This window comes from Malus sylvestris, chromosome 16, assembly GCF_916048215.2.
Source record: "Malus sylvestris chromosome 16, drMalSylv7.2, whole genome shotgun sequence".
NCBI lineage: Eukaryota > Viridiplantae > Streptophyta > Magnoliopsida > Rosales > Rosaceae > Malus > Malus sylvestris.
Window position 1 is genome coordinate 828,041 of NC_062275.1, and position 18,749 is coordinate 846,789.

An 18,749-nucleotide genomic window follows, 5' to 3' on the forward strand; every position below is an offset into this window, starting at 1 on the left:
TCTGCCGTCGGATTGTACATCAGTCAACGTCCACACGAAATACGATGTAGGTGACTTACATCAGACAAAGCTTGGCCATTCAAATTCCATGATCAAAAGGATACTGGTCCCACGCACCCACCTCTTTGTAAAATAAAATTTCCTCCTCGAGTGTGTTTTATCAACACGATTGTTACATCACCATGAATGTGTAAGACAGGAGTATCATTTTCATTATTTGGCGGCTTCACTATAGCAATTTACTCTTTAGGAGGTCAGGAAGCTTCACATATGTATTTAAAATTTTTTTTAGCCATAAGAGATGTGATATCCACACACTCTTTATTACTTTTCTCGCATCTTTTTGGTTTTCGGCCGTCAGATCGGATGAATTAAAGAAGATCAACGGATAGAAATTAACAAGGGGTGTGTGAGAAGTAAAAAATGATGTGTGAATAGCACACCCCTAGCCATAATTATGTCATTTACGTTATAGAAATCAAACACAAGACGTGTTGTGTGAAATACAAACTTAAAATTTGTCCTCAACCACTAAACCCACTCCATAATGGTTTGTACTAGTGTAGTTTACTGACTATATCACAATGTAACGATCCGGTATATAAATCATTCTGATTTATGTCTTTCACCAATTATAAGCAAAATTAATCTCATCATCTACCTAAATTATAATATTTGATAACAATGTAATAGTATGACCGGCACATAAAAACATTTCTCATGATTCGCTCCGTTCGAGTTACCAACCACAAGCATGCCAATAGGTGGACCCAATGCATGCGAACGAGCAAAGAAAATTTACAGGTGGAAAATAAGTGATAAAACCCCACAATGGAGAGAAGGTTGTGGAAAAAGTCTCAAAAAGGAGAACGGTTGGGAAGCATAACATTGAAGGGGAAAACAGAAAAGGAAAAGCTGAAATTTGAATTGTGTCTAACAGTACTAGGGCATATCTATCATCTTTGCCTTGCAATATTTGCTTTTGCATGCAACATCATCACATGAGTACGCTTGCAATTATTTAGTCCCCCACATATTTCTTATTAACCAAAGCAAAATTAAAAGTAAGACTACATTTCGCGAATCCCAAGAGACACTTTTTTTTCTTTTTAAAATTTTTTTTGTCTAACATATTTGCCGTTGATTGAGTATTATTACGTTTAGGTAGACCAAGTTTTTGAATTAAATTTTGTAAATTAAATGATGTGAGTTGTTGATGATTAAATAATTACTTATTATGAATTAATGTGTTTATTTCCTATTAGTGACACATCATTTAATTTGCACATTTAATTTGAAAATTTGGTCTACCTAATATTATCCAATTTTGAGAGATTTTTCAATGTGACCGAAACACAGGGTGGTACACCGCGTGTTATTATACAAATGGTGGGATATGTATGTTAAAAAGTTAATAACTTAAAAAATAAAACTTTCCACCACGTATATAAAAATACGTGGTGTACCATCCGTGTTCCGATTACAATTAAATTTTTTTTCCCAAATTCATATAATCTCTTTTCACTTTTTCCACTCTCTCTATATATGTCATGGCTTTGCCCATAAAAAGAAACGTATGGGTCTGAGTGAGTGAGTCGTTAAGACTTTTAGAGAGAGAGAGAGAGAGAGAGAGAGAGAGATGGGCGAGCTTCATCACTCCATGTCCATGGCTTTCACAAACAGTAGCCTTCACAGCTCTTCCCTAGGTTGGGATTGTCACAGCCACCTTGGAGTCCTCAACACAGACAGAATGTCTTTAGGTCTCTCCACCTTTTCTTCCTTTGTTTCTCTCCTTTCACTGTTTTTGTCTACATTTATATTTACTTGTCGTTGAATATAACACAGTGATATATTTCTAGTTTGCTAGGGTTAATTATAACTTTTGAATAATATGTGCAGCTATGGAAGAGTACATGATGATGAATGCAGCATTTTACTCATCGCCTCATGTAGATCAGTCGGATTTCTCGACGGGGTACTTAGAAGACGCTTTGGTTGAATTTAGCGAGCGATCCAAAAGAAGACGCTTGCTCGCGTATACCGATGGTGATAACGAGCTCAAAGACTCCTCCACTGCTCTTCTTGCGAAGGTATTGGGTTAGCGTGTTCGAGAGATCTCTCGTTTTGCATGCCTAGTTTTTTTTTTTATAATCGTAAGAGCTTTTTCATAAATGTTGAGCCAATTTCTGACTTAAATTTTATAAACAGGGGTACTGGAATTCAGACTGGGAAGTGTCTGAGAATTTTGATTGCATGAGCCAGCTAACTACTTCCAGTTCTGGGCCATCAGGTAATTACGTAATAATTAATTACTTTATTTTAGCTTATCTATAACAGTTTTAGTTCTTTCTTAATTGTTGTTTTATAGTTAATTAGTATTAAAATGGTTTAAATTTCAGTTCTTCTAGGTGATCCTGTAAGTATAACCACACCAATGAGCAGACTCGTGTCCGAAGAGATCACAAACGACATAGTCGGCACAAAGATAAACACACCAGAAGAGCCAACAATGTCAGCTCCCGAAGCTTTTGATTCCTCCTCTTCTTCTTCTAGCAAAGACGCGGCCAACACCAACTCTGATTATTTACCTGCTCCCAAAGAAACTTTTTTAACCAATATTGCTGTTCCAGCTGTAGGTATGTAAGCATATGAATCTAGTACTATACGTATTTAATAATGTTATATAAACACATAAAATACACACCCTCTAATTGAAGTGGATCCTACCTGTCATACAGGATTTACTAGTATTAGAGAGTATGATAGCATGTGTGCCTAAATAGCATTACTAAACAAAATTGACGGCATTGTTGACACGTTCTCTAATACAGGTGGTGGTGGTGATGAGAAGAAAAAAAAGAAGAGGGTGATAACAAGGGTGGTCTATCCATTTGCGTTGGTGAAGCCGGGCGGAGTAGAGGGCGACGTGACCTTGAACGACATCAATGAGAGAATCCTAATGCCGCCAACACGGCCAGTACGACACCCAGTTGGGGACTTTGCGTGTCGACCATGCGTGTCTGCCGATGGCCCTGGCCTTTCTGGCAAAGCTGTGGTGGCCCTTACCAGGATTCAAACCCAGGGCAGAGGCACAATCACTATTATCAGAACCAAAGGTTAAATTAATCATTGTCATCTAATTAGTGAATGGCCTCGGTGCTAGATATACTTAGCATGCATGAGTTCGATCCATCTTTGATTAATTAGTTAATTAGTTTAAATTAATATGTTCGATCTCTGTGAATTGTATAGAAAACCCTATATATGTTTCCACAGTCCATGTGTAACATGCATGTGTTATGGGTTTACTTTTACGTACACATAATTAAGAATTGTTATTTACTAATTAAGTCTCTGTTAATACTCAAGTTTTTGTGTAGATTACTGAGTAACTGAGGTATTAGATGTGCAACAAGAACGTCATTTCTGAGGTCATAATAATTAACATGGTGGAATTAAAGTAGGAAAAGAAAATGCCCAAAAAGAAAGAAAGAGAGAGAAGAGAATACGAACGAAAATGCCTCTTCAAAGATTAAAGCTTCCAATATATCGTCTGGCACAGAGACCTGCCTATAAGGCAATATATGTTCTCTCTGCTATGCCCCAGTTTTCGCAAGGCGTAAAGACTAAAGTAAAAGTAGATCAGTTTGGTCATTTGATTTGTTAAAGTGGGGACAATTGGAGGGGTGCATAATATATCCATCAGATCTCATTAGTTATGACTATCAAACAATAAAAATACTGTACAGATGCAAAACTAGACAACAACGATTAACATTAGTTGCACAAAATAAAACGAGTAAAAGGCATATCAGTAACAATAAAAATACTGTACAAAATAAACAATAAAAATACTGTACAGATGCTTTAACACGCCTCATTAGACATTTGTTTGCCCCATTACGTACTACATCAATATTTCTTCTATTGACGATGAGATGTAATATAACCTAACCCATTAATAATTTTTCAACATAAGATGGATGGATTTAATCACTAGCACTGCGCACTTCAAAACCTTACGTACATATAATGTTTGAAACAATGACAGCTTTATCATCTTCCATTTCCCATCGTTTACCTTTAGCTTTACCTTTTTTCATAGCTACCTGCTGCAGACCTTCTTCTCCAAGACTCCAACTACTACCACTAAAAAGTAAAAATCAAATCATTTTCCAATATGAACATATATATGTATGTATGTATGTATGTATACATCGGATCGACCAAGATTTCTAAGGCATGGGGATCATGAGGCACCCAGTAGGTTAATTATGTAATTAATTCTAAGCAGTGCGCCAATCATAGAGTATACTGTTCTCTGATTGTTTAGTGTTTACTAAGGCATACATTCTTCATGTTCTGTGGTGCATGTCTTCTTGAATACATAGGTCAGTAATTAGGTCAATGCCCACAATTCAAAAACATCGCATGGATTATCGGACAATATCAAACATGTGGGACCATAAATATGAAAACATGCACCCAAGTGAGAGTTTTATATATACTTTGTTTTAATTAATTGCTCTTATATGTGCTGCACTGATGATCGTTCACTACCCTCGAATAACCTTTGACTTTTTGTGATACAAAATTCTAATATAATACGACTTGAGCTCGACAAGAGAAACTTCGATAATACTGTTTGATTAAAGTAATTATGAACATTCATGCAATTCGATAAGACAAATTCTAATATACAACTTTGAAATAAACTTCGATAGCGTTGTTTGATTAAAGTAATTATAACATTCATGTAGTTTGATAGGACAAAAATATTGGAGCCTCATGTTTTACATAAAATACTTTACAAATAATGTAGTCGGGCACTCTTTAGTTGTTAACCTAATTTTTCTCGGTTGAGCAGATCACACGAATGCTCAGACTCACAGTAATCACGTTTCCCATAGATGTTGCAGAAGTCCTAGCGGCGTGTGTATTGTGTAGTAGCTACATACGACGTCCTTGTACAAATTGCTTTGTGCGAGAGTGGCAAAGGAGTGACGAGGATTGGTGTTTTGTCTCGTTAGAACAATCATTGTTGTTGGTTTAAGTTGAAGATAGCTTTTCCTACTTTTTTATGCCCAAATTTCTTTGGATTTGCAGAATCTAGGTGAGTTATATATAAAGAAAAGAAAAAGGGTTATACAAAAATAATATATATATATATATATTCCAAAAAGAAAAGTAATTAAAGAAAAAAGAGAAAAATCAAAGAACCATGTAGCAAAAAAGACCTAAAGGATGAGTAGGGTGGCTCAAAGAGTGAAAGTAAAAGAATTGTATTAATTTAAAGATAATACTTGCATCCTCCTCATACAGGGATGCACATATCCCCTCATTTGCGAATAACGAGTCTTGAGCATATAAATTTTATAATTAGAATCATTCAATTTCTTATCAGTATTTGAAGATCACTCGTATAAAAAATCATTTGAATAAGAAATATCCCTTAATCATCCAAACGTATCAAAATGAGCATTTTACTTGGTACCTACACTGTTGATTTTTTATATACATCTAGTCATGATCACTCATTTAAATGATATTTTGTACAAGTGATCTTCAAATAAATATTAACAAATTAAATGATTATGATTATAAAATTTGTAGGACGAATATACATTACTTATATGGGGAGAATGATAAGTTCATTCCTTAAAAGGAGAATACAAGTATTATCCTTCGTTTAATATTTTGATATTCGACCTTTCAAATTAAAAAAAAGAAAAGGGTCAAAAGGTAATATAATAATCTCCACACACTATTTGATGTTCCAAAAAGAAGATAACTTCTCTGTTAAGAACTTGGTTAAAAATGTAGGAAATAGATCTTCTCCGGATCTCTTCCTTCGAAGCCCCGGGATCAAGTGATCCAGACATTTGAAATTTGATCTAACAGCCAAAAATTATTATAGCTTTTAAAAGTTTTTACTAACTTCTCTGTTTTTAGCCTTTGAATCAAATTTCAAAGACTCGGATTACTTGATCCTTGGGCTTTTGGAGGGAGAGATCCAGAGATGATCTCTTTCCAAAACCGTAAACCCCTCACTAATATCAGGTTTGTGTCATGTGCATGATTTTTCTCTTTCATTGAATGAAAAATCCAACAAAATATAGTAATGATTAGTGTTGTATTCAATTAGCATCGCTTTAGGGGGATCCAATATTTTTATCGTGATTGATGTTAAAGAGATTATTTGCTTAAATCATATATTGTAAATCATACAATGTGACACTTTGATTGAATTTCACCTTTAAACTTTTTTAGTAATCCAATATCAACAGCAACATTATGCGATTTACAAATTATTATCTAAATATATGGTCTCTCTTACATGTTTCTTTCAAAATTCTCGTTATTTCTTGAATATCTTTTTTAAATTAGCAAAAGAAAATCCCTTGGTATATGTGAGAATATCATCGACCTTTTCTTTTCCAAATCCCCAATCTTTCTCATTTAAAACATGGATTATATTGCTATGGGGATTAAAAGTATAGATTATAGAGCGATGCTATCTATATAGAAATTTTTACTTTCTAAAAATTTCTTGTTGATTTATGTCTTTTAATATTTTTTTTAATTCATTTAATCTGACAACAAATAATTGAAGGAACGGCAGAGGACCACTCAAATTATATTGATATAGTTCACTAAGCCCACGAAGGCCCATTATTAAATGATTGCTTCAGAATCGATATTGGGCCAATAATTAGCCGTGAGGAAATTGCAAATAACTATATGTGATTGGCTGCTGCAGAGTGCAGCCGCCATGTAAGTGATTGGTCAAAATAAAAGTCAAAAGTCCAAAGCTTGAACTCAGACTAACCATTTGCCCCCTTTCCCACTGCAAGACATGGTCAATACTCATTGGTCATTGGTCAAACATCACAGACAAGTTTTCGACCGAAAAACAAAAACATCTATTAGTAATTAGAGAAAGGAATTAACTCTCGAAAAGTAAGTAAACCACATTTCACATGCGTTCTCATTTATGGCAACGTAACCACTTACATAATGTTATCTCACATAAGCGATATTGTAGGAGGAGAATTAGAGCACAATCCTTCGAGCATGTTTGAAAATGAAAAATTTCCCTCAATTACAAAATTAAATACTATTATTAAGTTATAATTTTTTTTTCCGTTAATATGATAACACACCGTCATCACACTATGGGAGCTGACCATTCCAGAAATCGTTACCTTCATCATAAGGGGATGTACATACGTAGGTTTTGTAATTAGTTCATGAGCTACGAGAAGTTGTTCATGGCTCAAATTTACCCGAAGAAGGCCAAGGCAAAAAAGAACTATGTAGCATCATGACATATTTAATGGTAGTACAGAATCTCCATGACATGGGCCACGTGGCTAACGTTAGAGCCAATAGATTTGAGAAGAGATCATTTCCGGATCTTTTCCACCAAGGTCACCGGATTAAGTGATCTGAGCCTTTGAAATTTCATCTAATGGTCCACCTGTTTTGACCCTTAAAAACTATAATAATTTTGGGCCGTTAAATGAAATTTCAAACATTCGGATCACTTGATCCGGAGAGGTTCTCTTCTCAATAGATTTATGATGTGCACACCGTGTTCACCGTTGAGTTTTGGCCTACACTTGCTGACAAGCGACAAGGCATCCAGTTGTAGTTTGGCCCCTGCGATCCGGATCCGACTTAAGGTCTTGGTAGTGGACCATCTCAATCTTGGATAAAAATGAAAGAACAAACGGACAATGAGAGAATACTTGTTCTCCATATATGATTAACAATTTTTATAGTTCAAACATAATAATCATAACCGTTTATTTTCGTTATCATCATCTAAGATCATAATTGTAAAAAAAAAAAATCAATTTGGAGATCTTTTAACTATTTATGTGCATAAAACAAATGAACGGTTTATTACAAGGATGTTACCTGTCACAAAAATCATTGATTAGTTTGACACGTATGGATGACTAAATAATCTCCAAATTCAAAGATTTTTTCCTAATACGATATTTAGATGGAGATAAAGAGAATGAAATGTTCAAATTATGATTTTCAGACGCTAAAAATTCGCTAATTGTATAAAAGAAGGACAAGTAGGTTCCTAGCTTCATGGAGGGAACACAAGCATTATCCAAAATGCAAATGGGAATTATGGGTCTAGATGTCACGCGCGCGGCATATATAAAATATTTTTTTTTATTCATATAGTGAGTCAAGATAAACTTTTAATAGCAGTGTCCAACCATGTTATACATAGGATACTTTTAAGGGAAATTTAACGAAAAACACCCGGTACTGTTTACTTTAACGAAAAACCACATTTTTACACTAAAAAGTCAATCATGGTACTATTCACTTTACCCTTTATTTTGTCCTTATCATTAAAACTCAAAGTTTTCAAGCCTTTTTCATTAGTTTTCCTTACTTTTAAAGGATGTACGAAATAGCTTTATATTTTAGTACCCCTTGATGATTGCATACGACTGTACTTAGTGTGAAAGTCGTTTAAATCAAACAAATTTACTGAATATTTTGGTCAAATGACAGTCCAAACTCGAACTCCGTCACGCATACAAATGGCCGCCATAAAAGTCCTCTGTGTTTCTACATTCATTTATTTCTCAAGGATATATAAGCATAGAAACAAAATGGGGGACGTGTTCTTGCCATCTTTGAATCAAAGAGAAACAAAAACAAAGACAGAGGCCCAAATTTCAATTATTATTATTATTACTACTTGATCGATCAAAATTCATGAACAAAAAACAATCTAAACGTGTACGCGTAAAAGAAACCCTAGCAACAAAATGCATGACAAATGAAGTTAGACCAAGTCCGTACGTACTAAAATCCTCACATAAACTGATCAATAAGGAAAAACAGATGAAGGGTTTTTGTTTGGTGTAGTTGCTGTTTGATCAAAGCAGACACAAGCAAAGATGGACTTCAGAACCCTCTTCAGAACTTGGCCGCGTTTCGGAATCCAGCGACTACTGCGAGGAACCGCCATTCCCCTCACTGCAGAAGCAGAAGCAGAAGCAGAAGCAGCCATATTCAGATACTGGTCGGTGCTTCTACTCGTAGCTAGCTTGGTAGTAATGAAGTGGCGGGTGACCGTCGGAAGAAAGGGAGGCAGTAGTGAAGTGGAGGCGGTTTGTGATAAGCTGCCGACAGCAAGATGGACTAGGTTATAAATTAGGGTGCGTTGAAGCCGCGTAGGGATGTCCTTTCGAGTTTTAACCGAGTAAGCAACGCGTACGGTGGTTTACGTCGTGGTGGTGGTGGTGGTCTGCTCATTTACTCTTCTCTCTATAAAAAAGCTCTTACCCACCACCACCCCACTTACTCTATTTTAAGCCCCTAATTCTCCCAGACGCGTTTCTCTCAAATTTTCTCTTTTTGTCCTCGGCTTTGAACAAGTCAGTATTTTCATACACAAGTAGGGTACGGTAGCTTTATTTATATTTGCACAAGTCAGTATTTGTATAATATTATGTATTATACGCGCATTCTATTTCACAATTCAGTGTGTCCAAATACGAGCACATACGTTACATATCATTATACAAGTTTAGAGATATTTGGAAAAGAAAAAAATGCAGTTGTTATTAGCATATTTATTTACTTAAGGCATGGGCAGTGTGTCCAAAATACGAGCAAGTACGCTATATGTAATTATACAAGTTGAGAGATACTTGGAAATAAAACGCAGTTGCTATTAGCATATTTATTTATTTGAGGCATAGGCGGAATAGAGACTTGACGTGAAAATACAGCAATACCTTTTCTTAACTAAAATAATTACAAACTATATCTTCTCAATCTACTACAATACCCGACTTGGTCAATCGACTCTCACAATTAAATCATCGTCACCACCCGATCCATCACTCGAATTGTCTACCTCGTGGCTCTTATTTGGGTTTGTACTTTGCTGCCCTGGAGGATTTGTTTGGCCTGTGAATTTTCTCACTTCAAGGTTCTTTCTCACAGTTGTTGCCCCTTCTGATCTGACTGAAACCAGCGGACGGCCGTGATGTGATGGAACACTCGGATATGATACATTGTGTGAACGGCCTTGATATGATGGCATGCTTGGATATGACACGGCGTGTGATGGATTAATCGGACCACTTCTCGAAAAACTTCGAGCACGCCTCCTCTGATTCACATTCACCTTGTTTGCATAACAACATAAGAAAATTAGTTGGCTTGAACAAAAAGATAAAACCAAAATCATCCCAAGTAGTAAAGAACATCAAGAAACTGAGCTTACCATACTGCCATAAATGCTTAACTGCATCGCCCTCGCAGACAAGCTGTTGTTTTGTTGGTCAATCCCTTCGGGGTTCTGCTTTTGTTGCTTTGCTTTGGAAATTCGTTCAGGCCAACTCATAAGACCACTATGCTCTCCAGTAAAAGACCCATGAGGATGATGATCAACTGCACTTGATACAAATGGGGATGAGCGTCTAATCAGAGCACTGTCAGATTCAAATGCTGCCATGTCGAATATAATCACTCTCGATCTTGTTTCAACAAGGTAACTGGATCCTTTATGAGGAAAACTGGCTACCCTGGTGCCTGTGATCAATTAACAGCAAAACTGATTAGCCTTAACAATGCGGAAGTGGTTTATGCAAGAATGAAACTTGTTCCGACAAGTATCTTTCGAAAAAGAAGTTTATTATTACCTGATGTTTCCAGATTCTGGAAGCTCTGATAACCATGTGAGGGGAATAGAGGTGCAGGTGATGTGATCAGTTCTTCTTGGACACCTTGGATTTTAACGAAACCCTCTAACAGAAATCCAATGGAACGGTACGGAATTTCAAAAGATTTGTCCCTTAGGTAAATCGTCATCACTGACCTTTCCGCAACAAGAGCTCTCAAATCTTGCATTGCCATTTTCTCAAATATTTGTGGAAGGAAAAGTTTCAAAAGAGCAATAGAACTTTCCTAAAAACAAAATGGAATTAAATAAAATTAGTTACATCATAATAAAATCCATAATCTTTCCAAAATTCAAATAATCATATTATCTTTTCACTTGCCATGCATTACAAAGTTGATTAAAACACTATTTTGAGAAAGTACTGAAACTTTGACAAACAGCACTCTTCATGTCATTTTGGTAGTAGTAACAAGCTGAAATTTTTGGTAAGAATACCTGCCAGAGGAAGTCTTCGACCGACGGATCAGACCGGAGCATTGAATTTATCTTATGAGTTTCAATGCAAAAGCAGAGAACCACAGAATCTGTGATCATGTCACAAATGTAGGGCTTTCCGGTTAGCGCTTCATACAGGCCCAAAGTACTCCCGTGAGCAAAAGTTGGATGCAGCGAGTGCTTGTTTTTTATGCTCTTACTTGTCCACTGCAACAAATAATTCTCATCCATGATATTATCCGTGATGAAAAAGAGAAAATGTAGAAGCTTCAAACCATCACATTACCTTTACTACACCAGTGGAAAGAAACCAAATACCAGTAGGCTTGGATCCCTCCTCGTAAAGCGTCACACCACACAATTTCATGGTTTCCTTGGTAGAAGCTTCAACTGGTTCACGAACTGAAGGCGGAAGAGCCCCCGTTAGAGGATGGAGACTAATCAAATCATTTATCTTTGGGATCTTTACTGATGGAGGATTCCGTAGAAGCTTTTTCATATCAGTCTATGTGAAAACAAAATAATAACAAAATCAATTATCGTCAAAGAGTGAGGCACACACTAAATAATTATACGACACAAAAAATCACCAACACGCACCTGGACTGCGTCATGAAGATGAAGCGTCTCTTTTTCTTCCAACATGCCAACCTTCTCTAGGTTTTGGAGATATTCAGTTAACTGGTTTAGAGCTGAGAATGTTACTTGTCTTGTTTTCACGACACGCAAAACCTGAGAATTCCAAATATACAAATTCATACAAGACAATCTCATGCTAAAATATTCTTCCTAAGCAAGAACACAGAGGAAAGTTTTAACTATAGACGGTGGATTAAATGTACTTCGGCTAAAAACCCTCCAACTTGAATCCAGCCTGATCAGTATATCCATGAAGAAACTTAACTAACAAACCTGAGGAAATGTGACACGAACATCTTCCAGAAACTTTTTTGCTTCTTCTCCTTCTGCCTCACTTTCATTAATGACGATTGAAGCAACTTCACTATCACCTGAATAGATAAGCACTTGAAGAACAATTACATATTTTTCAAAATACAGTGCTACTGGATAATAACCAAAACAACTTCCACTCTTACGTTACAACAACAATCACAAAAGGTATTAACTGGAAAGAAGGAATATAACCTATGAAATCATGAAGTTCCTGCCTTGCAATTCTATGGGCACGGAGAAAGGAAGCACAAATGTAACATGCAGATTCCAGCCTTTCCACAGTCAAATAGGTTACCAATTTCTGGGGGAAAATGCTAGTTTGAAGGAACTTATAGTAATTCGGGAAACGAACATGAGCTTTTAAACCTTTCCAGTCGCATAAAGGCTCACGTGAAACCAAGTCAATTGATTCATCTACTGATTGCATCAAAATATTTGCAGTAGATTGTGTAATCCTTCCCTCATCAAGCATGTTCCAGTAAGCAGCTTGGACTCCTGATATAAAATGGTTTTTTTTTTTTTTTTTTTTTGTATTAGCAAATGAGGCCACAGTTAGATATAGCAACCTTTAACTTTCACACCAGTAACCTTAAGAATTTTAGTTTTACGTTTCAGAAATATGTAACATAAGAAATGCCCAAGCTTGAAAGATACTGGAACTGAAATATAAACACTGCTAAATTTACCATTCAAAAGACGTTCACGTATATCCTTCAAATTTGTAACGTGCGGATTATTACTATTATCACTTTCAGAAGCATCGTGAGAGTGTACAGTTTCGGTATCAACATCAATTGCAATATATCTTTTCACAGAGGGCCAGTCAGCCGGTCCCAACTCCTCGTCATCTCCAAGATCACCAAAAGCCTCTAATGCTTTGTTCAACATTTCATATTTTGTGTACTCCAGCATGCGCCTCTGTAATAAAACAAAGATATAGCGATTACACCAAATGTATAGACGGAAGAAAATTCTCATAACAAGTGCCCAAACATAGACATCCTCTTAACTAAGCTAGACAATTATAATTTACCTTCAAGTGGATTTATAGCGGCATGAAATGTTGAGGAATTAAAAATTATAATCCCGAAACAGAGGGAAACATAAAGCAGTACCACAGGTCTACAAGGACAACGCACTTGTACATTTTGAAGGACAGTTAAACATCACCTTAGCTGCCGATAGCTTGTCCAGATCTAGAAGGCGTAAAATGAAATGTGTGGTGGAACCATTCACAACTAGTGTCAAGAAGACAATTCCACCAGTGAAGAAAACAAACTGCAAAGGTTTAACAGATTGCTTAAATAAGAATCTCAAGTGATGTCCTTGAATAAATTAATACGTTATGTTTGAAAATCGAGCATATTATACAATATAACAGAAAAAAGTGTGCGCTCACGCTCCAGATACGTACCAGGACTCCTGTGCCAGAACTGATAAGTGAAGAGCTGTCACTAGTTTGCTACAAGAATAAAGCTTTCAAAGGTGAGGGGGGAAATATCTTGTCAAATATAAGATGCTTCCTTTCGTCAGATTATGCACTCAAAACTAATGGAATTGCATGTAGACTACAATTACAATAATCACTTTTGACACGGCAAACGGTTAGATGTGTGAATGAAACATTTCCTCCACAAACTCAAAAATGGAGGTGTAGCAGCTGGCTTATTGAGAACGAAACGGTTTATGATGCACCATCCAACTTGAAAAGGAAAAAGTTACGAAATTAACAAACAGTAGAGATTGATTTTTACCCAGAAGGTATAAAAGTTATATTTTGCTTTGCATAAACAACAGTTCGTAATTAACAACTTGCCTTCACTGACAGTGAAAGTGATAATGCTACAGCCCCTCGCAGACCTGACCATATAAGGATTATAGCCTCTTTCCAGTCCAAACCATAGCCAAAATACCGGAGAAGGGGAAATGAAACTGCAACCACTATGAACCGGGCAATTTGTACATAAACATAGAGAAGAATGAGGTACAACCAAGATTTTCCTGAAACAAAAACAATTAGAGTTAAAAAGAGTTAAATAGAACCAGTCATTAAAGAACTAAGAGATAATCCACTAAAACGTTAACCGCCGAAAAGGTAGTTCTCGTTTGCTTCTTTCATCCTTCACTCTTAATGTACTTTATATTGAACAATAAGAATTTAGCAACTGGGAAACAAGTTGAAAAAAAGAAATTCCTGATCGGCCTACGTGTGTCCTTGTGTGCAGTTATGACCAAGCAAGTGACATATATTTATGAATGCAAAAATGAGTACATGCATATCTCTATGTTTCAAAAGTAAGGATTACCATGATCGAAAATATTTTCACTGCTAAGAACACCTTCAGCTATAATAACTCCACTGAAAAGAAAAAGAGAAAATATGTGTTTGTTTTCCCTTTTATTATAGTCACAAAACAAAATGCAACTAAAGAGTGTCAGATTATGCACTTACCTCAATATGAAAACTAAGGTATTAGCAATATAAGCAACCATTTCCCTGCACAAGATGCATAGAGTACGAGCAATTAAAATTTCATGAAGGGTAGTTTCAAGCGACTTTTTTTTTTTTTTATCAAACTATTCACATATTTGCTGTATCTTTCTGTTTTGGAGATTATTAACTATATGATGAATTTACTCATGAATTGAACCTTTGTTTAACCAAACAAACTGCCTTAGTTTAACGTGATAACCACAACCACAAGATATACCAGAAATGGTGTAAACTTTGTTGGCTTTCACTCTTAAAAGCTGTCCTTGCAACCGCAGCATAAAACCTGTCCACGGATTATAACATTATGCTAAATATTTTCTCCTGTGTGCAATAAGATCTTATCGGGAAATTCAGCTTACATTCCTAAAGTCGTCACCGTCAAGACACCAGAAACGCCAACACTCTCTTGAGCCTGTGGCACCCGAATAATATATCACAGTTTTTTAATACATAAAACAGGCAACTAATGACCAAAATTTTTTCCAGATAAGTGAAATGCATTATAATATGTAAACTGGAATGCTTCAATCTTCTTTACGCTAGAAGAAACCGTACAAAACATAGTTTATTGTTAACAGTCTTCAGTCATTGGTTATTGAAAGAACATCAGAAGAATATTTTACATAAATTTGGAGAAAGGAACATATGTGCAAGGAGCCAACTTCCCAGTCACACGTAAAAGTAATTGAACTATCAATAGCATTTCTATGACAGGTTTCAATCGTAAGAATTTTGCACCAATTCATACATAACTATTTACATGACAACAAGCAATTTGGAATAACAGTCATATGAACTTAACAATGAATCATCCAATTTTGGAAAGGAACATACAATGAAGTAAGCAACGTAGCTGACAGCAAGTGTTAGTGTGATCTCTATCACGGTGTCATTGAAAATGAACATGAGCCAAAGTACAGATACTATGCCAAATGCAAGACCAATGCCTACACTGGAACAATAAAAGAGTTATTTATGTGAGACAAATCTGCCATCTCTACTCAAAGAAATATGTGAGACATACGATCCAAATGTGACTTGAGTGAGAAATTTAATTATGGCGGCCCAGTCATAGCTCCTTCCAAGGACCATTTGATAAAATAACTGATACACGACAATTGCTATCCTGGACGAAATTAAACACATTCAGATAAGTGAAAATACGAAAGGCATAATTTACACAAAGGCTGTAAAAAACAACAGCGACAACAATCTCATACATATAAACCACACATGGTTCACCTACACAAAATATTGAATGGTAGAGCATAGAGATTATCTGGCTTGAGATAGTGCTAGATTACTAAAAATCTATACCCATCATTCATCATGGATTCTCCTTCAATTATCGTACTCAATTTTTTGCTAGCACCAAGCTCTTTTAACAGAGCAATAACAGCCACAGGATCGGTGGCGCTAAGAAGCCCCCCAAGGAGCAGTGATGTTTTCCAACTCCAGTCGTAAGGGAAAGTGAGCTGCAGTTGTATATGACAATATAATTATATAACTCAAACCTATAGTCTAATTAGCAAAGTTTAGGATACCTTCAAAGCAGATCCAAGGACAAAGGTTGATATTAGAACACCGGGACCAGCTAGTATCATCATTTGTACCATACACCTCTGCACGAAAAATGGAAAATTTTTCTGGTTCATTTCATATCTGAGACAATTTCAAGTCAACCAGTGACTTTGCAGAAAGCTACAGGTTAGAATTGCACCAAAATAAAGTTTGTTGGCCTTATTGCGCTATAAGTGTTTCAGACTTTTCATGATTGTGAATAAGCAGAACAACAGAGCATGGTAAAAGAAGAACAAAATTAAAAACAATACAAACTCAAATTTTGAAAAATGCACAATGACAATATGTGAGGAAGAAAAGTGACCTTTATTTGGTGCACCTCCATAGAAAACGAACTCTCGAAAAGAAGGGCAGGCAGAAAAACAGCCAATAGAAGGTCAGGATCAATATTTGCCCCTGCACCACAGTACAAAGCCCTCCAAGTCAAAAACAACACGAGGAGGCAAAGCCTATAATCGGCGTTGCAATTGCTATTTCAACAAAGATGTAAAGCTGGAACATACAAATTCGAATTCCATCTCCAATCCTCCCCAGTCGATGATGTGTGCCATATTCTGCATGTTTATCATCCTTTAATTAGCAAATATTAATTAAAACAAACAATTAGCTCCTAATAAAGAAACAAAGAAGAGGCCAGAGAGTATCATCCCACCATCTGAAATGGGCTGACAAAGAATCAAGCAGTTCTCTGTCTCATGGTTTGCTCAATTATTCCTCCTTATATTCCATTCCTACTGCTATTCTTAGAAATCTCACTGTTGAGATTCTGCTGCTAATTTTATTAATCCTTGCCCCCCAGAAATCACCCAAAAGCCACCGAATTTTGATGTATACATACACATATACAATACATATATGTAAATATAATCCAACATTGTAAACAACAAGCTCCTAACTTTTTTTTTTTGTTCATTTTTAAGAACCAAATCACTGAAACCAGCAAAAATTACAAAGTTTGAGAATTTGCTTCAATATTAACATTAGATTAAACCCAATAATTATAATTATAATAATAACTAGTAGTAGAAGAAGGAGAAATGGAGGAGAGAGGAAGAGAGAGAAACCTATGGAGCCGAGGCCAATGCCAAGGATGAGCAGAGCGACAGTGTAGGGAACTCTGGTACCGCGCAACAGATGCCTGCAGGCGATTCCTATCAGCAAACACATCCCCACGAACGCCACTGCGTTCGTCGGGTCTGACGAACTATCTTCTTCTTCCTCCGCCGCTGTCAATATTCTGCACGGTAACTGCCATGCCGTCACCGTCGCCATTTCTCCAATCTCAAAAGCTCTACTTAATTTCCGCCACAATTTGTATTCCGGTTTCTGTCTTAGCTTAAAAAGCTTTCAGCTTTTGACTTCTCATTAAGCACTAAGCAGCAGAGATTAATGGTGGAGACTCGCGGGCGGCTTTTGCGGTTGAAATTCGCCCTGGGCAGACTTGGCCATCACGAGCAGTCTCCAATATTTTCGTCAAAACATGTCACTTCATCAGCTTCCCCATCAAAGTGAGATGCACTATGACCAGTTACACGCATATGCATTTTAGAGTTTGACACTCAGACCGCCGAACAACTTTCATCATGACACTCATCTTTATCCATATAGGCATATACTGATTCAGCGCAGTTGGGGCTGGATTGAGAACGTTGTGCTTTAAAAAAAAAACAGCTTATTAAAATATTTGAAACATTAAATGTGTTTTGTAAAAGAAAATATATATATATTTTTTTTATAAACTGTTGTCAATGATAGTAGAAAAACAGAACAACTTTCATCATGACACTCATATCGTTCGAGGATCTTTACCCATATACTGATTTAGCGCAGTTAGGGCTGGATTGAGAATGTTGTGCTTTAAAAAAAAACAGCTTATTAAAATATTTGGAACATTAAATGTGTTTGATAAAACAAAACAAAAAAAAAAATGTTTTTTTTTAAACTGGTGTCAATGACGGTAGAAAAACATAGAAAAGCAGAAGCAGAGTTTACTATATTTCTAAAAAAGTGTTGTCTTTTCAAAGCATTGTAATTAGTGTTCATTTAATGAAAATTTCAAATGATAAATATAGGGGTGTGATATCCACACACCCCATTTTACTTCTCACACATATTTTTAATTTTCGGCCGTCGGATCGGATGAATTGAAGAAGATCAATGGACAGAAATTATCAAAGGGTGTGTGAGAAGTAAAATGGGGTGTGTGGATAGCACACCCCTAAATATATTCTCACATATTTTACAAAATTACAATCTTATCTCATCATTATTGTTAGCTTATCATGAGATTTAGTCCACTCCTCTGCGCCCATATTGTTTGTTAAAAAAAAAAATCATTGACTTTGGAAGACAAGGTGTCCCGATCTCCCACAGAAGTATGATACGATTGATCAATTAGTTGGCTTTCTTTTTTTGAAGTTTAAATCCCTTTAACTTCGTATGTATTATTGATTATATAGGGTATTGAAATTCACATATGAATATTAACGGGTCAGATAACTGACTTTTCACACGTAATCAGTTGGTATAGCGATGTTTAAATTTTACTTAACT

At 36.0% G+C, this 18,749-nt stretch overlaps 2 protein-coding genes across 2 annotated transcripts; one reads left to right on the plus strand and one right to left on the minus strand.

Annotated features, from left to right (window-relative positions):
• The first annotated feature begins 1,583 nt into the window (after positions 1 to 1,583).
• LOC126606532 (protein XRI1-like) lies at positions 1,584 to 3,346 on the plus strand. Its single transcript, XM_050273918.1, has 5 exons — positions 1,584 to 1,760; positions 1,900 to 2,090; positions 2,209 to 2,290; positions 2,400 to 2,636; positions 2,832 to 3,346. Exons 1-5 carry the CDS (start codon positions 1,640 to 1,642, stop codon positions 3,119 to 3,121), a joined length of 921 nt encoding a protein of 306 aa, XP_050129875.1. The 5' UTR covers positions 1,584 to 1,639; the 3' UTR covers positions 3,122 to 3,346.
• A 6,343-nt stretch (positions 3,347 to 9,689) lies between these two features.
• On the minus strand, positions 9,690 to 17,816 carry LOC126606291 (sodium/hydrogen exchanger 8-like). Its single transcript, XM_050273662.1, has 23 exons — positions 17,261 to 17,816; positions 16,700 to 16,750; positions 16,501 to 16,592; positions 16,160 to 16,237; positions 15,933 to 16,090; positions 15,640 to 15,741; positions 15,450 to 15,567; positions 14,975 to 15,027; positions 14,833 to 14,898; positions 14,574 to 14,618; positions 14,428 to 14,480; positions 13,938 to 14,122; positions 13,536 to 13,583; positions 13,292 to 13,399; positions 12,808 to 13,039; positions 12,314 to 12,616; positions 12,080 to 12,192; positions 11,768 to 11,899; positions 11,454 to 11,672; positions 11,168 to 11,374; positions 10,692 to 10,956; positions 10,274 to 10,581; positions 9,690 to 10,174 (listed from the first exon to the last, which is right to left on the minus strand). The coding sequence occupies exons 1-23, from the start codon at positions 17,466 to 17,468 to the stop codon at positions 9,842 to 9,844; spliced, it is 3,477 nt and encodes a 1,158-aa protein (XP_050129619.1). The 5' UTR covers positions 17,469 to 17,816; the 3' UTR covers positions 9,690 to 9,841.
• Positions 17,817 to 18,749: the final 933 nt, after the last annotated feature.